At 46.6% G+C, this 25,828-nt stretch overlaps 1 protein-coding gene across 1 annotated transcript in view; it reads right to left on the bottom strand.

Moving 5' to 3' along the window:
• Positions 1–25,828, bottom strand: part of GPC3 (glypican 3) — a 142,450-nt gene that overhangs the window by 19,212 nt on the left and 97,410 nt on the right. Inside the window, exons 6-7 of the mRNA XM_005526251.3 lie at positions 24,887–25,007; positions 7,182–7,344 (exon numbers count right to left, since the gene is read on the bottom strand). Coding sequence (XP_005526308.2) covers positions 7,182–7,344; positions 24,887–25,007 — 284 coding nt within the window. The remainder of the gene's footprint in view (positions 1–7,181; positions 7,345–24,886; positions 25,008–25,828) is intronic.

Raw genomic sequence — 25,828 nt, 5'->3', positions numbered from 1 at the left:
GCAGGGCTGTGCCCAGCAGCCTCATTTATTACATCCCCATAATCTCTCTTATCAGCTTACCTGCAGTAAGGCATTAGTAAAAGCCAAACCACTCATGAAAGGGGCACCCTCTCCTATGTGAAAAGTCAATCAACATGTTATATTGTTATCAGGCTCGCAGACAAACCTCTCTTTGTACAACAAAATGTGCAGATACGGTGCCCTGACTATCAGTGTAAGGTTATCTTGTCAGGCCTTTAGCAAGTAGCACCTGATCTGCTTCTGTCTGAAATATACCTTTATTGTTGTCCCTTAAAAAGAAAACCAGTTAAATTATTTTGCCTTTCCACAAGGAAAAACAGCAAAAAAACCAAACTAAACCAAAAAAAACCAAACAACAACAACAACCCACCAACCAAAAAGCAAGACTGTATCCAAGTCAGGAATTGTGTTTCCCAACTTCATCAGAATTCATGTGTTTTCAGCCACAAAAAAGAGATTCATCATCCTTTAAAGATAAATATGGCCATCACTATTGCAACTGGGCACATTTTTGCATACTTGAAATTGTTTTGAGGCGCTCAGTCATGTAAGATGCTGCACTCAGTAACAATTTAAAGAAACATTAGTTCCCAAATTACACTGTTGAAAAGTATCTCCTGAGACACCCTGGCACAGTACAAACTGTTATTGAAACTTGCAGCCTAACTAGAGGGTGAGCCTTTTGCCAGCAGACTGGCATTATAAACATCTGGGAGTGATGAGCAGTCACAGATTCCCAAAGACCTGGGCACATTTTTATGTGTTATAGCAGAAGAACCATCTCATCTGACCTTTAGTGTGTTTCCAGCCCTTCAGCCCCAGCCAGTCACCCCACACTGAGCCCACAGACCACCTTCATCTGCCAAAAGAAGGATTTAAACCAATGTCTGCTCACACTGGGAATGTGATGCACCATGTGATCTATGAATATCCCCTCCTCTGATTCAGCTTTTTAAAAAATGGTGCATCATTCCTTGCTTTGGGTGAAGAGGCAGAGGAGGTCCTAAAAATACCAGATACAAATTGCTCAGATGGACTCGGATCTTTAAGCACAACTGAAAAAGTTAAAAAAAAACATTTTAAAAATAAAGCAAAATTGAAACAAACCAAAAATATAGAACCATGGGACTACTATGTCCAGTGGATTTACTTGCTGATTCCATAGATGATTTTTGCATATATGTAGCTTTACTCAAAGTTCAGATTCTGATAGATGAATTTGTAATTCTTCAGTTAGGGAATTATTGTTTCTTTGGAGGAACTCAGGGCACAGAGGTCACATGAACCCCTCAAAATGTACACCCTGTGCATAGTGTGAGGCCTGCAAGAGTCACAGCAGCACAGCCAGCTGAAGGATGCTATGAACAAGTCCTTCTCCAAACACCACCAATAATTTTCCCAGTGTCAATAAAAAAAAATCATTTTTTGCTGACGTCAAAAGTAAATTAATGAACTTGCCACTCAATTAGAGGGGTCAGTAAACTGCTACATGTGACTCCCTCTCCATCTTTTAGCTTTTATTTAGACGATGATGAAGAATTCTTGACTTTCAACCAGATCTTCTTTAAAAGAAAAACACAATAAACACAAATATTTGAAGGAGAAAAGCATTAATCAGGCTATTGCGCTGTTTTAGTCGGTACAATTCCAGCTCTTCCATCAGAATAATCTAGCTGACATTTGGCCTTGTCATTTTTTCACCCTGAGACAGGATGAATGTCTTGTAAAACAGCGTGTTTCTGCTATCCTTGCTTCAGTCAAGCATTCAACAGCACTCTCTTTGGAGGAGAAAAAAAAGAAAAAGTAGGGGGGGGAAAGGAAAAAAAAAGTAAGTTTCTGCTACTAAAATGAGAGTTGGAAGCCCTAAAGCTTTTAGCAGATAGAAAAGCTCATGGGAAGGATGCTGTGTCAATCCAGCCCAGCTCACCCAGGGCCTGAGCCAAGGACAGGCCAGCCCTGCTGAAGGCTGAGCAGAGCTGTGCACGGTAAATATTGGTACTGCACACATGATATTTGTCAGCAGGACCATCCAAGCGTGCAGGCTGCTCATCAGGATGGGACAACAGCCACGTGGCCCTGCACTGTCAGCAAAACCCCCACAGATGGGGATATCTGCCACCTGTGGAAGGAGTGTTTTGGAAGTCACTGGGGTATTTGAGAATGCGTGTCTCAGCAGAGGGATGAGCAGCCCGAGACGCGGCAGTAAATGGAGCAGAGCGGCAGCAGCAGATGCAGGTGCTGGGATAGGGGCAGAGCAGTGATCACTGTGATAAAGGATGGGAATACATGCTCTTGTAAATATTTTAACTAGTGTTGGTCTGCCTCCCAGCACACACGTCAGTGAGCCTCGGCAGACTCCGATTGTTATTCCCAGCTTGGGAGCATCCCCCTTTCCAGCACACATCCTCATTTCTAAGGAACTTTCCCCAAGGAAATGAGCAGCAGAAACCAGGAGGGCAGTGCCCAAACTGACCTTGTCTGGCCTCCCCCTCTGCCATTCACAGCCACCACCCTGACAGGGTGACCCACCCCTGGTACATGTTTGAGCCCCAAAATGAGCAGCCTCAGGGAGGGAGCTTGTACTGATGGCACTCTCCTGAAATAAACCCAGGAGAAGACAGGGTGAGGGGAGGAAGGTCACCAAAGGCTGTGCTGTAGGAACATTGAAGCACTGAGACCTCTAAGACATGGAATGCTTTTCTGGCCATTGGGAGCTGTCTAAAAGCAGAACAGGATGGAAGCTTCAACTCACAGGGTTTCAGAGCAGCTTCCAAAAACGTGGTGCAAGACAGAAAACAGAGGGGTCCCACTCTGTGCCCACACAGGGCATGGCCACCACACAAACACAGAGACCTCCCCTGCCCTGTGAGGTGCATTCCAAATTCCCATTTGGAAGCAACTGTGCCTTTGTAACATGGAAAAAGGGGCTACCAACAAACAGCCTTTCCACCTGGGAAAACACCCCACTTGGCCAGCTCAGAGGCAATATCCAAGCCTCCAATTTGATGATGAAAGCACTCAGAAAAAACCCTGCCAAGAGGATAAATCAGTGGCAAAGCAAGCTAGAAGTTTTTTAAGTTACAGATCTGGGTAAGTCAAGGGGGAGACCATGGTGATTCTTCAAAAAGCACCTAGGTATGGCACAAATTGCTGGAAACCCACAAAGGGTCTGGCAGCAAATGGGCAGGGTGCAGGAAAACCTGGGACTTCCTTGAGGGCTTAAACTACAAACTCCCTCTCCCCCTTAGAAATAGCCAAGGGACAGCTGAGAGCAAAACTAACTGCAGGTTATTGCAGTAGGAGCAGCCAGGCAGGGGAGCTGTTTTACACACACAGACTTCCAGAGCCATCTTTATATATTTTTACTGCACACATCTATCCTTACATATCTCATGGGATGAGGCCAACTTCCCTTCCCAGGACAAACTATTTCTACTTTATTCTGCCAAAACCATCTGTTCCCAAGACAACTTTTGTTGCTGCCTAACACAGATATTTTGGAAGAGTAAATCTTCTCCTCAAACTCCCAACCCCTTCCCCAAGTTGCTGGATTGTTCAGAATGTTCTCTGGGTGCTTCAGCTACTAAAACAGATATCTTCCTCCCAGCAAAGCTTGTGGGCACAGGGAAGCTGGACCAAACCACCTTTGCAAAGCCCCTGAAACGCCTGCACCTCCTCTCCCCCAGCATTTGATAAAGCCCACACCTGGCACAGGAGCCTGTCCAGCATCCATGTTTTAATTTCAGGCTCCCTGGCAATCACCTCTTAGGTTCCAAGTGGCATCTGGAGTGAGCACACCTGAGCTGAGCTCATTAGTGGGTGGCTGGCTGGAGCATCAGCAAAGCACCAACCACACCGGGCTCTTTTTCCTTTGGATGCCTGGTGCAGGATGACTGATCCCAGCAGGCTGCGAGCACATGTTTGCATCACAGAGCCTGGAAGACATTTGCACTGACTCATAATTTGGGGGGGAATACTATAATTCATTTGCAGACATGATTTGCCATTGGTGTGGCATAAATATGTGTGTGTCTATGTACAGAGCTCTATTTTTAGAGCTGCATGGCCAGGGTGCCGGCTCCACGGGTACTCCGTTGACAAACAGGATGCACTCTTCTCTGAGCTGGGAGGTTTTCAGTCCTCCCCCTTATTGTAAACATCATCTGCCTTCAAAACCCTTAATGTGTTGCAGATGTGACAAACAATAAAAGACCTATCATAAAAAAAAAAGACTGCCATCTCCGTGTTTCCCACTGGGCCAACATAATAATGAATTTATTAGCATATAGGGCTCACCAACATATGTTTATAGTCACTCACAAACTTTTGACTTGACAGTTTACAAGTATGTTTAAATCATTAAAGTTTAGGTTGACTGTCCAGTTATTACAGGCTCATTATAAATAGGAAACAAAGGTTACATTTTATACAACAGGCGATAAATCAAAACTAGTCTGTATTTTAGACTGACTTTTTTCCCCCTTTTTTGCTCTTTTTTCATCTCCTTATTTTCAAGACCTTCTGAGGGGACATCTTGGTGAGGCCAGTGCTCAGCAGATGTTTGCAGTTAGCTGGCAGGACCTGTGGCACCCACACTGGGGAGCAGGAGAAATTCCCACTGCATCCGAGAGATGCAAAGACCTCAGAGGCAGCAAACTCTGCCAAGGTCTTCACACAACCAACAGCCAAAATCAGCACCAGCCCGAGACACTCACCTCTCCTCCTCCTCCTCAAGGCATCACCAAGTCCATCTGCAAGGCTTGGGAAAACCTTTGGAAGGGAGGAGTTTTCCACTGCCAATTTCCTCAAGCTGAACAAAGCACCTGAGAAAAGGAGGGAAAAACCCCAAACTGTGTCCCCTGACTGCAGACCTTGAGGGTCACCAGAAGGACTCAAAGATGCTCAGATGGGGGTTTGGGTTTGACCACTGCACTACAACACAGCCTGTCATCCATGTTCCTGCCTTGACACTGCATCCAGCAGGGGATAAAACCCCAGCCACTCCCAGTCCCTTCTGCCTCTATTACAGGGTAACCACCTTGGGAAGGAGAGAGATAAAGCCACATTAAATGTAAAAGTTCATTTTGTAAACTATTTCCAGATTTCAAAGCCTGGCATCATTTCAAATCAGCATGCTACCCTAAAATTTAGAATTTGTGGAAGTTGGGGGGGGGTGTGGAATGGTTTCTGGTCCCTTTTATTTCTTGCTATGTACATGTGATATGATGGAAAAAAAATTAATTGAAAAATACCCTTTCAAAGTAAAAAGAAATATCATTCTCAAAAATGTTGAAAGTGAGTATTTCCACACCATCAGCAACTTTTCCTGGGCTGGTTTCCAACATAAAACTTGAGCAGAGTCACAGTTTATATCCAATACCAGCCAAATAGGATTCTGTCACTGTCATATCAGCTTCACCTTTCTGCTCTAAAGCAAAACACAAAAAAAAGAGTATATGGCATGGGCAAGCAAGGAAGAAAGTCTCTCTGACAGCACAGCTTGTGTCCACTGAGCTCAGACAGTGCCTTAAAGCCCTGCTGGACAAACTCCCCACTCTCAGCAGCCTGAAAGACTTTACCTGCCAGGAACCCCGTTCCCCAGAGACACAAGTGCTTTAAAGTGAATCCCCATCCCCTAGCAAAGGCAGCAGCAAACACCCTCCAGCAGAGCAGCACAGGAGGACAGGCCCTCTCCCTGCTGCATGTTCCTGCTCCACAGCATCAAGAGGGGTCTAAGTTGCCAGAAGGGCAAGTTACCAGGGAGATCAATACAGTGATTAAACCAGCCCAGAGAGGCAGAATAAGGCAGAAAGGATCATATATCCAACCTCAGAGATCACTGATAGTGTGGGGAAGGCTTTAAGAGGAAATTAGAAACACATTAAAAATAGCATCAAGGTGTGACAAAGATCATGGAAAATGAAACACATATCTCTGCTCTCAGCACAGGACACTGTGAATCACCTGTATTTCTTTAACATAAACTTTGCTATTTAGTTCTTGGACGAAATTGTGTTTTATCCCTCTCAAAATTCTGTGTTTCAGACTTGGAGTGGAGGACTTGAAAAGTCTTTTCTTTCCCTTACTTAATATCTGAATATATGTATTTTATGCATTTTACATAATGTGTCAATAATCTTTGATATGAGACTGGCATTTAATATTTCAGCTCTCACTTCATTAAGGATATTTTAATTATCCCAGACCAATGGGAGGGAATTTATAAACATCTGTGCTTCGTTTAGGAGCCCAAATTTGCCTTTTAAACTTCAAAGCTGCAAAGCTGATTTTATCCAGGTTCAGTTGTCTGGTCTCTCGAAGAGCACCGTGCTGCACTGGACCCAGCATTAACTGGGACAAGCCTCCAGCCCACAGACAACATCCAGCACTGCTCATCCAGGCTGGACACAGCCTCCAACAGCCTGGGCTTGCTCACAAAAGCAGACCAGAGCTCCACAAGCTGCTGAGCTCCACAGGGTGGTCAGTGGGTGTAGGAGAAGCCCACAGCAGCAGCAGCACGTGTGACTGCCCAAGTCACAAATGGTCCTTTGCTTTCTCCTCCCAATGGGTGACCAGGGGCTACCTCATTAATAACATCAGGAGTGCCTCAAGGCCATTTTCAGAGCAACCAAACACAATTCACACTGGCAAGCAAAGTAATTTTTAGGTTCTCAAGTACCTAAATCACTTCTGCACAACGAGCCTGAGGTATTTGCAAAAAATCATTGGGGGTTTCTAAACCCTACATCAGAAATAATCTTCATTTGCTGCAGTCAGACAAGCCTTCTGACTTTCTGATGCCCTCCAGGAAGCTCATCTCAAATCTCAGGATTGCAGGCAGCAGTGGGAAGGACAGAAGGGGGTGACCCTGGGACCTACATCAGATTTGCAACTTGCCTCAAATCTTCTCCAAAGGGCTGCCCTCAGTACACCCCTACAGAACCAGCCTGGAAAAGCAGAGGCATTTCCTCTCCAGCTGCTGCCTGGACTGGCACCATGGCCAGCCAGCACAGCTCTGGGCATCTGCAGCCTCTGGGTGTGGAGGGCTCTGGGGGTGCCTGCAGTGAGTGAACCCGACCCCAGGGAGCAGCTCCCCACACCATCACCAAAACCTATAGCCCACAGAGGGGCAGCTGCTGCAGTCCCACCATCCCCATCACCTGCTAAGAAGCGGAGCTGGTTCCTCACTCGCAGCTCTCCATCCCCAGAGCCTCTGCCGCACTCATCTTCATCATCGCAGTCTCCGCTCTCCTCCTCATCCTCCTCCTCCTCCGCGGTTTTTCCTGGAGCTTTTCGACGGGGCAAAGTCATCCCTCTGAGCAGCTGAAAGACACGAGGGGCCACAGTCACTCAGCTGCTTCCCTCCAGCCTCCCTGCTGCTTCATCCTGCCCTCGCTGGGGGAGCGGGCGACACGGCTGGGACACGATTCAGTGCAGCCAGGACATGGGACAAGAGCCCAACACACTCCTTGTGCCAAAGCACCGAGCAGCTCAGGTTCATTCATGGACAAAGCTGCACACAAAACTTTGGTGGAAGAAACAAAAGGAAGAGGCAAAACCTCATTGAGTCACTCTGCCCATATGAGCCCTGCAAGAGCCCAATATCACCAAAGCTCTGGAGTCAGGACAAAACACATGTCCAAAGTTAGGCCAGACAGGGGAAAAAACAGTAGCAAGAGAAACCTCTGTTCAGGGAATCTCTCTGCTTCCAGGGACTCTCTCCCATTTTAGACAAAACACATGAAAGGAAAAGGCAGATCTCTCAGGTCTGTATGGACTCCACAAACACAACCTAAAATCTCATTTCTCACTCTTGAAGCACAGAGGATGCTAGCAGAAGTTTTTGGGGTAGCCAAGTGACACAACGAAAGCATCTTTTAAAAGATGTTTTAAAGCTGAGTCCTGAGGAACAGTGGGAGTTTGCACATCCCTGAGACAGGAATGCCTCCCCTGAGCATGAGGTCAGGAGCCAGACATGGGTGGGAGCTCCCCACGCTCCCATCACAGCACACAGAGGGATTAGACACATTATAAACTATCAGCTTCCCCTCTTCACTGACTTTCCTGATTTTGCTTTTCTGAAAGCTGCCAGCTACTCCATCATAAACCCAGATCCCCTTTGAAAAAGTGTGAGTCAGCTAGTTAATATATGCTGAAAATTTCTGTCACTGCCACTCTGCTGTTAAAAGCTTCTTGAATTTAATCTCAGCACTGAGAAAAAAAAAAATAAAAAGGATAAGTAACAGAGAAGATATTGCAAAATGAGAGCTTTCCACATGCTTCAGGGGTTTGGTTAGCTCCATCTCTTGCAGCAATATGCATGCCTTGCAAGGCATTTTTTAATATCTGGAATCTAGGTTATTTTTAAACTATTAAGCTAGCCTTAGAAAACAGTTTCTAAAATATTTATCTCCTGAAGTTTATACAGCCTTGGAGGAATGCCTTTGGCATCTGGCTCGCCCTGTCCACAGCAATGTCCACATACCTTAGTGTTTATATTAGAGGAGCGTAACGTAATGAAAAACAAATGGTTCCATGTGAGAGCCCTTTGGGTTCCCCAGCTGCAGCAAACCCTGGCACGTGCCAAAGTCTGCCCGGTGTGAGAACCACGTTGGGTGAGTCCCACATCCATGGCAGGCAGCAAAATGCAGCTCATCTCCTCAGAACTCAGGGGATGTGCTTCCATGGCCTCCAACAGGCTTTGGCTCAGGCTGGTTAAGTTTGCTTTTCAGGAATTTCACTTTCTTTAGACATTTACAGGCCTCTCCCAGAATATGGTGCAACCACAAAAAAATAACAAATAAAAAGGCAAGTGCAGCACAGGGGTAACACAGGTGCCCAGGAACTGAGCATGCCAACCACACAAGCCTTTACAACATCACTTGTACTTTGCTCCTCCAAACACAGCCCCCAGCTAACAGCAGTCCTCAGCTGAGGTGCAGTGAGGGTCTCCCATGCACAGCAGCTAATTAGCTCAAACCCCATGCACCACTGCCAAAACCTGAACCATCGAGCTGGAAGGGGCCACAACTGTTCAGCAGCAGGATGCTCTCTCCTCTGTGGGATCCTTGCTCCTCTGCATCCCAGGAACAGAGCAAGCCGGACGGGACCCCACCACGCAGCCCAACTTTCATCACTTACCCAAAAAAAGCAGAGGAACTTTCTGGCAGAGAGAATTAAGCTTTGGGATATTTTCAGATTTAATAAGCTCAGTGGGGGGGCAAGGGAAAATCGGGATTTTTCAATTGTGTGTTTGCAAACATTAAAATAACTGAGCATTTCTTGTAGTATTCCTTGGCATGCCATAAATTAGCAGCTTAATTTCTATGCCTTTGTAGCCACAATAAAACAGGAACTTTCTGAGAAACATCACGTGGTCCCCAACTTTGGATCAAGTGAACGTGACATCCCTTTGCCACACTGCTCTTTCCTCTGCCAGGAGAAAAGCTCCATCCTCAGGCACACCCTCCCCAGCTGCTGATAACTACAGAGAGGTTCAATTAAATTTTACAGCTGCCTGTGGGAGAAATAGAGCCCATGACACAAAACCTACTGGAAGAGTTAGCAGGAGACCAGGCATGGGGTGGAAGTCTCACTCCACTCCATTGGTACATCCAGAGCCAGGAATGCTGTGGGATGTCTCATCTTCATCCAGAGCAGGAGCCCTAGTCCCACTCATCAACCATTCCACAACCTCCCTGATGGTTTGCATGCTTTATGAAATTATATTTGGTGTACTGAACATAGATTTCCCGTCCTTAAATAGCAAGCAGAGCTGACTGTACCCTAACATTACAGTTTATTCATGTCCTGTGGTTTAAAGCCCATGGTAAAGAGGCAGGAAAATACACAGTCTGGTGATCACTAAAGTAGTATGTAACAGTGAGATAGCTTTAACTTAATCACAACTCACCCAGCTGTAAGAGTTTACTGTCATATCTGGTCTTTTTTGTTAAACCATAATGGCAAAAATACACTGTAACGTAGCCGATGTAAACTGGAGCACTCTTGGTGGGAGGCCGGGCACACACAGGAGGGGGCTGAGGGGCTTTCCTCCCCCATCCACACCAAGGCAAGAAACTCCCTCTGCTCCTCACTACAAGTTCTAACAGATCAGCTGTCTGCCAGTTTTATTTCCAGCCTCATCCATATTAAACCATGACCCTCTGGATGGGTAGGGTGGGCAGTGCCAGGGCATGGGCAGGAGGGGTTCCGAGGGACACTGGGCAGTCACATCTGGTGTCCATGGACGTCTTGGTTGTCTTGTGGTGTCCCTACAGCTTAAAACACGAGGCAGGTGGGAACAGTGTGCCGAGTCTTCCTGCTAAGAAAACTCCCCAGGGCATCCCAGTGTGATTTACACAATTATTCATAACTGTACAGTGACCAGACAAAAACAGATGCAGCAACACAGGGTAATGACTCAGCTTGTCTTGGACAGGCCACTGTATGCTGAAATCTTTTTAACTCCTCATTCTTTACAACCACTTTACGCAGAGCTCCCCATCTCACCAAGCCACCTGGTCCTATTTTTCCAATTTTAAGATAAACAGTGGGAGCTGCAACATACTTTTTATCATTAATCTCCCATCTCTGAAAAGAGTTCAGCATCATGTTTCTTGGACTGCAGTTTAATAGCTGTTTTCTCCTTTTGGAAATAAGCCCACAGTATTGCAAATATCAATTTGAGCAATACCCAAAATTGTGCCCACAAATTCAGATTAAATACTGTCAGCAAGCTACAGGCACTGTGCTCCTTTAGGGCAGAAATCATCCCTTTCAACACACTTCAAAAATATGTAAAGTAAAGAGAACAGCCAAAGAGATTATTAAGGGGAATAAAAGACTTTTAGAAAAACATTTAATTCCTTCATGAGTTTAGGGGAGAAGCCTGATTGATATTTGTAATCTTTTGGTGGACAGAGCTGTCATTTAATTTAGCTTGCATGACTGAAAGAATTTAACAAAAAGTGTTCCAGAGAGTTTCGCTGAAATTCTTTGCATGTTTTTAGTAAGCCTCTGGAATACGATCAAACCTAAAATGCTGGAGAGGATGGAGACTAAACTTACAGCTAAAATAATATTCAGAATTGTACTATATGCTTAATAATCAAGTATTCACATCCAGCAGAAAAAGTGCCTCAGTGCACAAATGACTCTGGAGCCCCAGCCATGTGTCCATGCACTGCTTGGGACCAGGAAGGGAACCCTGGGAACTCATCCTAGCAGTGAAAACCAGCTCCTGGCTCTGCCAGAAACCTCCCAAAACTCAAGGAATTTCACCAAATCACAACTGCTCGCAAAGCTCAGGATGCCTTCCTTCAGGAGCCTCGTAAGGAAGAGTTTTGGAAGAGCAATGGTGTTATTTTCCTTTTCATCACTCCAGTCACCCACTCCAGGCACACACTTACAAGTACCTGGCACAGGTGCTGAGATACTTCTCACACAACTCCTGAGATGCCCAACAGATCAGCTTTTTCTATTTTAAATTCCATCCTGCTAAAAACATTGGGGTTTGGGGGGTGAAAAAACTAGATCTTATGTGGCCAATCCTGACTTTGAAATCTGCAATACCAAATAATTTATGTGTGGCTTTTGAATCAGGGCAGCATCATGGGAAATGTGCAGATTTTCACACGATACTGTTCCCTGTTAACAGCTCATTACAATGTACAGAAGTATATTCCCATTATGAAATACAGCTGGGGTTGTTTTGCTTACGAAGGTCATTATCTGATCACAGGCAGGAATCAGGGAAAGGAACCCATTTTATAAGGCTGGAGTTGTGGACTTTTTCAAAACTCATGTGTTTTGAATTTGGTGGCCTGATCATACACAAGCATGCAACAGCAGAATCGATTCTCTCCACTTCCTCTGCTTATTAGCCCTGGAAACAGCATGGAAAAAATTATCTTTTATTAGCAAATACTTTATTATTTAACCAACCCTCATGAGAGTGCTGGTGCCCTCCACACCCCATTTCTATTTCACAGCTCCCTTAGGTTTATCCACTCTGTGGAGAGGCGCCTTAGTGGCACAGGAGTGTGCACCAACACAAACTCAATGCAACATCAACAGCATCATTCTTTTTATTGCTTCTTTCCAAGCTCCAGAGAGCCTTCCCCGTCCTGGGCAGCAGCAAAATGCAACACATAGTACAGAAAAACTCAGTGATCCCTGGTACCAAGCACCAAACTCTATTTGAAAACAAGGATATTTAAAACTTTAAAACTATCTGTAAATACCAGGATCTGTACTTCTGTCTGGCAAGAGTGAACACACATGAGCGTGTGCACACCAGCTCCTCTGATCACAGTGTTGGCCTATGGACAGAAGAACCCATTTTGGGAGGAGAACATCTGAATTGAGGTTTCCTTATGATCCTTCCTGTTGGCTGCACCTTGGCAGCACAGACATGGCAGAGAAGAAACCTGTTCCTCATTGAACTCCTTCTTCAAGCTCAGCAGAAAAAAGAATGATCACTAATCAAAAGTAAATAAAGTGAAAGCAGACTTTGGAGATGGAAAAGTAATTTTCAGTGCTTGGGAAAATGATGAGTTGGACATGGCCATTTTCTCAGCTGCTCTAAAGGCCAACCCTGCATTTCCCTGTGCTGTCTCCTTTGAGACATCACAGGGTTTGTGCTACTGGAGCTGAACTCAGCAGACCAAACTCCAGACAGCACCTCCTGCCTGCTCTGAGCAGCATGGGCAAGGCATGGCCCCGGAATTCCCTCCTCACACACTGATCTTGGGTCACTCCTGCTTTGTGGCTCCACACCAGTCCATGGTGATGGGTTACTAAAGTTGTAAACCAGAGCTCTGAGCTTGTATTGTGGCTCCTTAGCCATAAAAATGTTTTAGTCTTTAATTCTAGCACTGAAAATACCTGGAACAGGAAAAATCCCTGCCACACATCACTCAGGGTTTACCAGCACAGCAGGACCCACTTTACTGTCTTCACAGACTCCAGAGGAGATGCTCTTGGCTGCCTGTAAATCAGATTTCCTGGTCATTCTCCTGATAGCACAAAGAAGCTGGTGACAGCAGTGAATTATTGACCAAAGGGTGGCCCTGCTTTATGGATCATCAGCTTAATTCCAGATTAGCTATCCAAACTGACAACATCCCTATGGGTAAAGGAAGACAGATAAAGACTCCTAAGTGCTGGCAGTAATTAACACGAGTCTGCACTGGACAGTAAATCTCTTTTGGAAGCAGAAGGAGCTACCAAGGCATTATGGATTGCTCTGGTTTGGTGAGGGCAGGCTGATGCCTGGGACTGGATGCTCCAGTGGAGGTTAAGCTCTGGCTTGCACCATGGCAGGCACAGGGACCAGCTCCTGTCTGCTGTCCCCCAGGCAGGAGAGGTGTCACTTCCCTGGCCTGAACAATGCTCATTCATCACCAGGCACATGTGAAAAAGAGATTACTCAGGCTTTACGATCAACTCATTCACCTTATATCCAGTTCCTTCCCCTTCCACCCCAGCTATTTATGGCTTGTTTTTGTGCAGCAGTAGGAAGGAACAGGACAGTGTGGGTGCCAAGCAGGGCTGAGGGGTCCAGCCCAGCCTGATGGGGCCCTGGGTAGTCCCTGCCTGCTTCTGGCTCATCCCCTGAGCCCTACATCAATGCCAATGCTGGAGAAACGCTGCTTCGCGCTTCAGGATATTACAGCCCCTTCTCCTGTTTTGCCTTTCCAAGCCTTAACTATCTCTGGCCCTTCTGCATCCCTTCCTACATCTGCTCCAATCAAACACAGACATCCCTCAAATTCAAAAAACCCAGTAATTAGACCAATCATTAAACATGTGGTTGGACCAGGCAGTAGGTGATGCCTTCAGCACTTCGCTGGAGTCTGCCTGGACCAATTCCTCTCAGGATCAGAAAGACTTCCAAGAGCTACCACTTCCCTAGAAGCAACATAGGAATGCAGCTATTTACTGCAAACACCCTCTTCCAGCTCTTCTTCACTCTGCCTGGGCTGATCAGGCACATTAGCTACCCACACCTGTCAAGTGGAGTGGTTAATGTGCCTGATCAGCCCAGCCAAAGTCCTTTACAAAGATGCTCCCTTTCTTGCTACCTGCAAGGGCTGTCTTGTCCCCTTTCCACACTCTTCTTCCTCTATGTCGTGGTTTTAAACCAATAACTAAGAAAATTACTTATTTCTTGCTGTGAGATATGGATTAGAACAAGAGCAAAACAGGCATAAAACTTAAAAGGGAAAAAAAAGAAAGTTTATTGACAAACTACAATAAGAACACCAGAATAAACTTCCAGAAAAAACCTTTTCATCCCCTGTCTACCCACTATTCCCTTGTTCACATGACAAAAGAGACAAAACCTTTGGAACTTTGATGGTTAAAACAGTCCCAATTCTTGCTACAGTCTTTTCACCAGTCTTTATAGAGAAACAGAAGTTTCTTCCTGTTAATTTATGGAGTTTCTCACAAGAAAAACTATTTTTGTTATAGTTTTCCATTGCTCTAATGTTAGCTGCCCAGAGCTGCTGTTATTAGAGCCCACTCCTCCCATTTTTCACATCACTCTCAAGTGTGTATGGGCCATGAGTCTAGGGATGGGATTTTTAAGGATAAGTTATTCAAAGGCAAAAAAAGTCTTCTTCATCTGTTTCCATGAGCTTCACCAGAAAACAGTTTTCTCATTGCCTCTCAAGGCTTCAAATCTTCCAGCACTTCACTGTACCATAATTACTCTACTTTTTACTCAAAATTTACACTTTGAACACTCTATTCCTCCCTATATACTGTCATGAATTAAAGGAGTGTTTTCAAGACCTTATTGTCCATGTCCATAGTTTTAACAGAAAGATATTTCAGCTTAATTAAAGCATCTTCTTAATTCTCTACCTTTTCTTTTCTTTCCTGTCACTAGTAGTTTATAAAGTCTCTTTTCATGTTGATCACTCTTTTCTCTGTCTGGATAAAAAGATTAATCCGCAAGTCTCATCTGGGAAATGAAAGAGTTAAAATCTTGCCCAGGCTGTTGTAGGTAGTTCTGTGGCCTCGGCCGGTGCAGGAGCTGGAGCTGTCTGCGATGGAAAGCTCCTCATGGCTGCTCTGGAGAGTGCAGTCGCCGCGCCCAGCCCGCTGCAGGCCCAGAGCCCTTCTCCTTCTTCACTCAGCAGTCTCCAGTGAATCCAGCCACAGCAAAAAAACCTGCAGCCGAGCCAGAGATCGGCTCGGCCCGGCCCGGCCAGAGCCCGGAGAAAACCCCCTCCACAGGGCCCGCATCCCCCGGCCGGGAGACGCTGGGCCCAGCCCAGTCCCCGCCCGGCCGCATGGCCTGGGCAGGGAACGGGAGGCCTGGAGCTCTGCCGCCCTTCCCAGCCAGGAAACAAAGAGAACCAAGAGAGCTCTGGTTTTACATCTTAAGGTAGGGTTCACAAGTTGATCCCACTTTTCAATGGCCTAAACTGCTGTCAATTCTCAGCAATGACCGATAATTGGTCAGGAGAAAAGACTCCAGGCAGTTCCCAGCAACTTAAACTTCCTTAAAGGTAAAGTAACTCCATGACACTCTAGCATCATATCCCTGCTCCTTCTCCCCACAAAGTTTCTCAGTCTCCTACCAGTTCCCCAGCTGCCTTCCCCTCTCCTTTCCACTTGTTCTGCATCACTAGAAATGAGAACCTGGACCAATTTCTCCACCTCTCAAGCACCCACCCCTCGGGGCATTGGCAGCTGAGTGAAGGAGGGGTGTGGGAGCCTACATGGGCCAGGACCCATCACTGCTATGATGCATATTTTCCAGATTTTGTTTAGTTTTGTTGGAGCAGAGCCCTGCTCTTCTATCCAAACACCACTCAGGAAGGCCCAGAGAGCACGTCACCAGAAGATGAAACATGAGACAACAAGCAAAGTAGGAGCACAAGAAACAAGACAAAATGGGCAGAGGTGGAGCCATCAAGCACCTCATTGCCATGGCATCCTTCAGACATCTCAGCAGGGATGGAAGGTGCCTGGATGCAAGAGCACCTAGAAGGAGGTGCAGGTCTCACACCACCTCGAGCCATTTGCTATAACAGCCCCGTGGTTCTGTAGAGGGGATCAGGTTCTGTAGAGGTGACTCAGGCAGGGGGTGCAGCAGCCAGGGGTTCCCACAGCCTCCTCCTGCCCTGCCCAGCCCAGCCCAGCCCGTTGGAGCAGCTGGGAGATTTCCTCTTGGCTCAGGCTCTGGCTCACGAGGCTCTCCGGCTGTCGGCGACGTCTGCAGGGCTGCCTGTGAGACAAACACCTCGTCCTTGGCACCAGGTAGGAAACAGCAAGCTGAGACCTGGGCCGGAAGGATTTCTTTTCTTCCTCTTCTCCTTCTGCAACACAAACCCCTGTCCCAGCTGCTTTCCTTTTCCCCTAAAAGCTCCTGGTGGAGAGGCACTCCTCAAATCATGTATTTTTGTGCACAGTGCTGTGTTGCACAGAGGTTTCTGCCACAACCCCAGCTCGAGTCACCCTGGCTGCTTCCTGCCCTCCTGGGGGCTGCTCATTCCAAGCTTTACTTTTGCATTCACTTCCCTTCAAGGCTCTGGAAGCCCAAAAGCAGCTACAAACAGTTCTGACAGATGTCCCCTGGACCACAGAACTTCACAGGGAACTGAACAGCTGCCTTATAAGCCAGTTATCTCCCATCAGACAAGACAACCCCAGCGTGGGGTTAATTATCAAGCTGTTGATTTCAGCAGAGACTTAAATCAGGCAGGGGGAGGAGGACTCCATGGCAAATGCCCCCAAACCTGTTAGCTGGGCAGGATCAAGCAGCTGGTCTCTAATTAATGGCTGATGGCTAGACTGGCTCCTGGGCAAGGTCTCAGCTCTCCTCTGTGTTCAGAGCACGGATGCTGCTTGCAAAAACAAAAAAAAAACTCCAGGGACACAACTTTTCCAATGTCAATATTGGCACCTAGGATGGGTCTAACAACAGGATAAGGAACCAACCATCCAGGATAAGGAACCAACCATCCAGGCTCCAGCATGGGCACTGCTGACACATTGGGGTGCAACTCATCACTGATGCTGAATGTACCCAACAGCAAGGCTCAGGCCTCTGGAGCTGCAGGCTGGAGGAGCCCTGCCTGGTGGGGCTCTCCCACACACAGATGCACAGACACCAACTGAACAGCTGAAGCAACTCACCGTTTAAATTAAGTTCAAAGCTGGTGACTTTATACCCTCCCTCAGTGAGACACAACACTCACAGAGGAAGCCCTGAAATGCACCTATATGAGTCTCACCCTCAGTTTTTAGATTATGTGCTGCAGGAGAAGGTCAGTAAACTCCTTCCCCACCCATAGGCAGTGAGGCATTCAAGGGGTCCTGCCAAAAATAAAAGGTAGCTTCCTGCCCATCACGGTATTTGTTGATGGCTCGAACACCCACCTGCTGCCAGCTGCCTCCCACTTCCTTACTGACCCTGCTGCATCAGCAGCATCCTCTTACACATGTCCTCAGCCAAGCCCATTTCCTTCTCTGAAATATCACCCCTGGCAATACAGCCAAGCGAGGCCACAGGCAGCTAATCTTGCTGCAACCCAAACTTCTCTCTCTGCTCACAGTTTGATGTGCTGCAAGGGCCACTTCTCATTGCATGAGCACCAAAATACAGCCTAGCCTCTGCAGCCAGTTACAGGGCAAAACCAAGCTAAGAAATTTAATGAGCAGCAGCATTAACCAAGGGGTATTTACACCTGCCCCAGTGCAGTCAGGTCAAAAGGGTCTCACTGACTGGGAACAGGGGAAATACCTGCCACAGGTGTGCCTTGTCCCCCCTGCAGACACAGGGCTTGGGGTGAAGTGGCAGAATTGCACTGAGGAAATTCCCAGCTCCAACCTGCCCAGCACATGAAGCAGCTCAGGGTGGGGTGGGAATCTCACAGCCATTTGTGCCACACTGCCTGTACACTATACCCCAGCTGGGCACCACATTCCCACAGCCCAGCCCAGGGCTGGAGAAGGAAATTCCTGTCAGAGCTGGCCCCCTCTGCCCACAGCAGGTCTGACAGTGCTGCCTTTTCCTCCTGCCCCTCTGAGAACATCATCACTAAGCAGTCTTACACCACCTCAAACTGAAATGAAAAGTAATATTATTGTTATCAAGGCTTTTTCTTTGGAACAAAAGCAATTTGATTTATTCTGCAGCCAGGAAGACCAGAGGTTACCTTCCAAACAATGAAGATTAGCTCTTTGAATCCCAGTCCCCAATCAGGACCACGTTTTAAAAACCTTGATGTTAAGTCGAATTTTGGAGAAAAATATGAGAAAACTACCTAAAATCCCCCTAACACCAGAGAGCTGTGTCCTTCGTTACCGGGCCCATCAGGGAGGACACCTGCCTCAGACATCCACTGATTAAATTACAGCCTGAGTCACAGCACAAGGCGACACTTGATACAATTAACCAGGCCCGGAATAACTGTAATTAACTGTTAATCTGCTATCAATAGCTCCACTTACACCGGGTTTTGCTGCACAAGGATTCCTTCAGGTTTGTTTCCTCCACAACAGGATAAACTTCAGCTCTGGTACAGGATATCTGGTGTTTGTTTTAAGGCACCACTGTGCATCAGCTGCATGCTCTGAACACAAAAGCAAATGAATCTCCTTTCAAGGTGTTGGTCTGGCTTTTTCCACACCTGGTTTCCACAGCACTGTTTGGAGAATGGTCCCTGCAGGACACACCTGAAGCACCTGTCTCCCCTCCAGAACTGAAGCCACGAAGTTGAAACCCTTCACATACATAAAACCACTCCAGGATCCACCTCTGATGGAAAACAGGCACACAAACACACCAGGTACAACCAATCTCTGACTGCTTAAAAAAACTCAGTGTGGGTGACCTGTGGATGCAGCATTCCCTCAACAATCCCAGTGAACCTGGAGGTTTCCCACAGGATCCTGGCAGGTGATGTCTGCTGCTGGCTCTTTCTGAAGAGGGAAAGGAGGGGTTTGGGTTTGAAAAGTCAGCTGACAGTCAGATACCTTCAGATTTAATTACATTCTCATTACCGAGGGTCACACTTCCCCTGATTTAACTGCCCGGGCAAAATCCTGTCAGTACCACTTGCATAGAGAGTGGGAGAGCATTTACCCAGCGCTGATGGGAACCAAGGCACAGCTAAAAGGACAATGGAATTAGTACTTAAATACCAGGCCTAGACTCGGTGGAGCTATAGATTATTTTGTGTACTGAAGAAGAATTAACTGATCCATTCTAAAATGTATTTATCATTAAAATAAAAATCTTCTGTCATTTTATTTAATAGCCTTAGTAAAAAATAATTGCAACGTCTGGTTGCTTTTCAACAACATGTGGTTTTAATATTTTAATTGTTACAAACTGTTTAATAATGATGAACAAAGGGCGTGTCCAAGTAATTATTGTATTTATTAACATTTCTTTTGAAGGCTTGATACATTATATTGCATACACACAGCACTTCAGACATCGTAGTGCTAACTTATTAAAGGTGGAAAATGATTCAAAAGTGACTTGCTTTGGTGCAATTTAAATATTGTATTTTCAAGTGATTAGTGTTGTGCCTTGCATTATTTAACAATCTGGCAGTTTGCACATTTTTCTAATTATTACACAGCTTCATCTGATCGGGGAATTAAAATACAGTGGGAATAATAAACCTCAGAGAGCCTAGCAGGCACAGGGAAGCTTTCACCAAATCCATCAAAGTAATGGACTTTTCTCAAGGGGAGATACTTTCCTGAAAAGTCCCAGCTCCCCAGGCTCTCCCACAATAAAGTTTGTATTTCCCTGTGTGCCCGGAGCAGGGTCTGGGTCCCTTTGGCACCCCGAGCTCGTCTCCCTGTGGTGGGGTCAGACCCTCCCCACTGCTCCCAGCGCCCCACCACTCTGAGCAGAGGGGTTGCAGGGGACTCGGGCACAAGGGCATCACACCGTTCCCAGGCCTATTCTGTTTACATTTGATTCAATCAAGTTGTGGCCTTTTGGCCTCTTTCCAAATTAACTTCTGGGTGACCTCCACCATGCCCTCTCCCAGCAGCCAGGCCGCCGGGAAACAGCCCATTAAACCTACAAACAAATATGGGACATATTGGTTGATCAAACCAGCTTCAAACACAGCTCTGGAAATCCAGGACGTGCTTTTTTTGCAAACTTCAGGTCTATTTTGTCTTCGGTCGTTCACACCTCTGGGCCTCCTGCCTTTTTTTTCCCCCCCTTCCAAGTTTAGCTGTGTGTTTTACTGCCTCATAAAACTTCTAATTTTTTGTTCTCATCCTCCTGCAAACCCCTCTAAGAGCAACGTGAGGCTCTTTCACATGGGGCTCACTGCAGGACTGGGTCTTTACACCGAGCACATGAAGAAAGGCAGCGAGACCCTGCTCGGAGGAACAGCTGTAATACTCCAAGAAATTGTGTCTTCCCCTTATTTCCAAGGAAATAAATCAAAGGGAGTTTCTCAGGGTCTGTGAAAGCATATTGCCTGCATTCTCATCCCCAAAGGGTTTATTTTTTCAAGAGCTTATATGGTAGTTAGATTTCTGGCTAGAAAATATGCAATATGATAAAAACACAGTCCCTATATGGGGCAATAAATTACATATTGTTTGATGTGGAAACCAAAGAACTGTCAAACTCCAGTATATCTGAAATATTCTAAATGAGCCCTTAACTCGAGTGTCTGGAAATGTACAATATGTTTCCAGGCCATTCAATTTTGTAAAGACACATCTTCCCCAGCTAAATTTCCTTTTATGGATTTTACTATTAATTTTTGGTATGTTTTTTCCCCTCCTTTTCTTAAAAAATCGTGCTCTTCCTCCTCGAGACAGTACTGTGATAAACACCAGGATTTACTTAAGCATAAAAAGAGACTGCAAGGGGGCACAAGCTTAAAGACGTAATGGCATTAAGGATGAAGTAAAGCATCTGCTGCAATGGTGTCAGAGCCCCATAGGCACTGCAAAGGATGTAAAAGCCACTTCAGGACAGACAGGGACAAGAGGGAGGACCAAGAGTGTCACATCAGCCAATTTGGTACCACAGATCCCTGCTGCATCCTTACAGCAGCATCACTCAGGTCCTCCCTCCAGGGCTTTCCATGGAGGACCAACAGGTCACCAGCGTGGCAGGGCCCCCAGGATGTGGGACATGTGGCACCTCCCATCTCCCTGCAGAGCTGCTAAAACCTGAAGCTCGTCCCCATCTGTCAGCCATCCAGACGTGCCCGTGGCCGGAGGAAAATGCAGTGACCGGAGGCAAAGGCTCACCCTGCACACAGCTTTCTGCCTGGGGAATGTTACCAAGTCGCAAAAATCTGAGCAAGACCCTGTGCTGACACTGAGTAACCTTTCAGTTTCAATACAGTTTTGCTCAAGGGATGAGTGAAAACCCTTCTAGCTAGAAACAGACCCCATCCACTCTGGGAAATAAAAGTTAGGAACCAATTCCAACTCATTTTCCTGAAGGTGACCCTTAGCCTCCCAGCTGAGATAACAATGCTAATATTTATGGATGGGCTGTTCATGCCTCTGGGCACACAACAAAAATAACTCAAATCAAAACTTGGTAGACATCTAACAGAACTGGAGGGAGAAAAATTCCAATATGGCAATAATAAAGCATCTCACCCACCAATGCACAAAAAATAGCATCAGGCACAATCACACGTTTGGGTGAGACAAAAATGGTCTGATATGATTAATAGGCAGCACTGAGGGGGACTCATCCAGAAAGGGCTGACTTGAGACAGTACACAACTCAGGCACTGTGCTTTATTCATTTATTTATTTTAGTTTGATAGGTGCTCAAAGTAAAAAGATACAGACTGGGGCACTTTCCCTTCCCCTTTTCTCTAGGTTAGATTTTCTCTACTTCTTTCAATCCCCATGGGTTTAATTCTAATGCACAAAACCCATTCTCATTTCAAACTGCAAACGTTTGATGAGAATTTCTCATGTGAATGTGAATGTGTGTACATTTACCCAAATTAGGTTTGAGAAGACACAAACTGAAGAGCAAGCACAATTTGTACACACAACACTGAAAGAACAGACATTTCCAGCAGCATGAGCATCCTGGAATAAAGGTGGAGTCATCAGCAAATAACAGTTATTTAGCAAAAATCTCCAAGTAAAAATAAAAGCTGTGGACCTCTATGGAAACTGTACCCAACAGTTCCTGAGTCTGCCCACACCCACAAAATCCAGGCTGTACCTCTAACACAACACACTGTGAGGAAGCCACAACACAGTACAAGATTCACAATTTACAGCTAGTCACACGGGAATCCAGTTTACAGCTCTAAGCACCACAAAGCTGGTCTTTTCTCCAAAAGATCCTGGATGTCTGAAAATCCTTAAAAGCCACTGTTGGCTTGAGCTTGATGGATAAGGAGATTTTCAACCCTCTCCAGCTCGGGAGCTCCCATTGCTTCCCAAATCTGAAGCCAACACCTGAAAGACACAACTGTAATTCATCCAGAGCTGCTGTTCCTTCCACATTTAATGCTCTTTGGCAATCAAGATGCATTCCAGATGTGAAAGAGAGCTCAAAACTTCCTTCAGCCAAGAAAATAAGTGTGATGGTAAGCTCTGACACCCCAAATCCCAAATTTAAGTAACCTCCACAGTTTCTTTCCTGGTGTAAAAGCTACTGACCATAGACTACAGACCCTCCACATGATATGATATGAATAGAATCATATCATAGAATTACAGATTGGTTTTTGTGGGAAGGGATCTTACAGATCATGTAGTTCCAATCCCCTGCTATGGGCAGGAACACCTTTCTTAGACCAGATTCCTCCAAGCCCCATCCAGCCTGCCCATGAACACTTCCAGCACTAGGGCAGCCGCAGCTTCACTGGGCAAGCTTCAAAACTAATTAGCACAAATGACTTCCCATTTTCTCCTGATTTTATTCTCAGTTCCTCCTTTTTCTCAAACACAAGAGGGTTTGACATTTCTCAGGCTCTTATATTTGCACTGTTCAAACCAAAACAGCCTACTTGCCCCCCATAACACATTCCAACCTGACACTGCAAGACAGTGGGGGGAAGCACTGTAAGAGATCGTGGCGAAGCTGACTGTATTCACCCCCTCACCACAATTTTTCTCTGAGCAGCAGCTGACAGAGACACTCTGCTGCTGCAAACAGCTGAGCTGAGCACAGCAGTGTTTACCCAGGGTCTCCCACTCCACAAACCTCCATTCCTCAGAAGCCCGAGCTGTTCAGCAAAGACCTAACTTGACCCAGTCTGGCAGCCAGCATTTCACAACCACTTTATGTCAGCAGTTTCAAGTACATAATAACCATGTTTTGTTCAGTGCAACTTTCTCACTGTGAATGGCAAAATATCATTATCACCTGCAGGTTGAAGCCTGCCCTCTACCCCATTTAATAGGGAGCTGATTATGTTATTCCCCCCGCTTTCCCCCTTCTAATAGTTATGGGCTGTTGGCAGATGGCACTGCTCGGCACAGGGAGCATGTGGGAAGGCAGAGCAGGCTCTAGGGCCACTGCCCATGGCAGCTCCTGCATTGTGGGGTGCTCCTGGGGACCCCGAATCCCTCGCTGCATCCTGCTCCCAGACAGCACCTAATGAGGCATGCCTGTGTCGGAGGGCACGGGGTTAAACCGGGAATGGCTGTGAAAACAGTCCCTGGCAGTCCTGGAGCAGGAAAGCAGAGGTTAGCAGAAAAGTTGCTAAGCCAGCAACTCCAAACAGAGCCGCCCTCACAGCCCACCAGGCTGGGAAGCAAAGCTGGGCTTAACCCCAGGAACCCACCGTGGGCAAGGTCCCTGCTGGGAAGAGCTCTCAGGAGAGATGGGGCAGCTCAGCTGTGCTGGCAGCGTTACCACCCGAGGACTCGCCCCGTGAGGTCCCAGTGCTGTGTCCTGGCAAAGCAGCAAGTTCAGGCCACCTGCCTATGAAAATCTATGCCTTTCCACCTTTACCTACCTATGAAAATCTATGCCTTTCCACCTTTACCTGCCTATGAAAATCTATGCCTTTCCACCTTTACCTGCCTATAAAAAACATCTCCTCTCCGAGTTACTGTGACATCCATGCTCAGTGGCACAGAGGGTAGAGCAGAGTCCAGAGCCAGACCCCAGCCCTGCTGGCCTAAGGCAGTGCTGGGGAAGGTTCAGCCACAAGCTGAAGGCTGTGCAGAGCTGCCACCCAATTCTCTGGCAGCAGCAGGGTTCCTTCACAGGCCTAACCTGGCATGGCATAATGGGTAGAGACAAGATACCGCTTGTCTCAGGAAGAATGCCAGGTCTGAGGCAGTGGGAAGGAAGCTTCCTCCCCAGCAGAAGGGATCTCATCCAGCTCTGCCATTCCTCATTCCACAGTAACATGCCCCACTACTGACTGGGAGAGAATGCCCAGGGAGATACAGCAAAGAAAAAAGTGACCCTTATTGCCAGCCATGAGCAACACCAAAAGGAATTCCTCCAGCCAGGGGGGACATCAGGTACATGCTACATGACCCCCTGCCAGCACATCATGCTCAAGGACAGCCCATCAGCTCCATCTTTCCCGGATCTCCACTGCTAAGGGCGTGGATGCCCAGCAGAAGCCTTCTTGTACTGCAGCCATGCATCCACACAGAGCCAGGCACAGGCTGAGTCCTGGGAGGCTGCACCATGCAGAACCACACCAGCAGACATCCAACAGGACTGGCCACATGTGCCCTGTGGGCCTGGTGCTATGCAGGGCCAGGGTGGCACCTGAGGGCTCCCAGAGCTGCTGCAGATGGAGGCACCTGGGATGTCTGTCTGAGCCCAGTGAGAGTGCAGGGGAGGCCAAACTGATTTGGAAACCGCCCACTCGGAGACATCCCTGATGGCACATCTGCAACAAACCTGGTTGATGTGTTTCAGCTTGTCAATGATCTGGCTGATCACTGGCTCTGGACCTTTCATCTTCACTTCATGGTTGCCAGCCTGAGCTTTTGCTCCGTTCCTTGTGACCTGGGGACTGTACCTGTAGGAAAGAGAACAGAGAAGACCACAACGTGAGGGGCTAATAGAGAGGAGGTCTTTAAAGTTCAGTACAAACATAAGAAATCCCAATACAGGCACCAGCCCTTTCCAAAACAGAGAGCACAAGACAGTTAATAATGACAAAGAAAGGACAGAAGATTCCCATAAACATTTTTGCTCTGACTTTGAGAAGCAGCCAGATGATGTAGTTGTATCACTTGAGGACAATGAAGTCCTCTCCAGTCCATTAGTAACCAAGGAAGATGTTAAACAGTATACAACAGAGATAAATATTTTCACATAACTTGCACCCAAGAGTCCTAAAAAAGCTGGCTCAGAAATTCTGGCTTGCTCATGTTTGTTTAAAATAAATCTTGGCAGACCACAGAGACTCCAGTACAAGAGCAGTAGTGTTGTGCCCACAGCCAAAAAAATGAGTGGGATGACCCAGTTAACTGCGAGCTGATTAGCATAACATCAACCCCCTTGCAAAATAATGACTATCACTGATGTGTGATTTCAATAATAAAGAAATTAAAGCATCAGAATATAATTAATGCTGTCAACATTGCTAATGGAAAATAGGTGTTGTCAAACAATCCTGATTTCAGTCTTTGATGAGATCCAGCCTTAGGGATCAAAGTAACTGCTCAGACAGAATGTACCTTGACTTTGGTACAGTGCTGGGCTCTGCACCACAGGGTATCTCGATTTACCATGGTACCATGGGAGCCAGCAAAGCCCCCACAGACTAGACTGAACTGCCAGGGCAGCTCTGCAGAGGAAGGAGGCCGAGCTGCACTCAGCTTTTTCAACAGCACT

The sequence above is a fragment of the Pseudopodoces humilis genome, chromosome 15, assembly GCF_049639895.1.
Source record: "Pseudopodoces humilis isolate 2021_Gansu_Grassland_sample_001 chromosome 15, ASM4963989v1, whole genome shotgun sequence".
NCBI lineage: Eukaryota > Metazoa > Chordata > Aves > Passeriformes > Paridae > Pseudopodoces > Pseudopodoces humilis.
The sequence above is the reverse complement of the archived record's forward strand: the minus strand, read 5'-3'. Positions and strand labels throughout refer to the sequence as shown.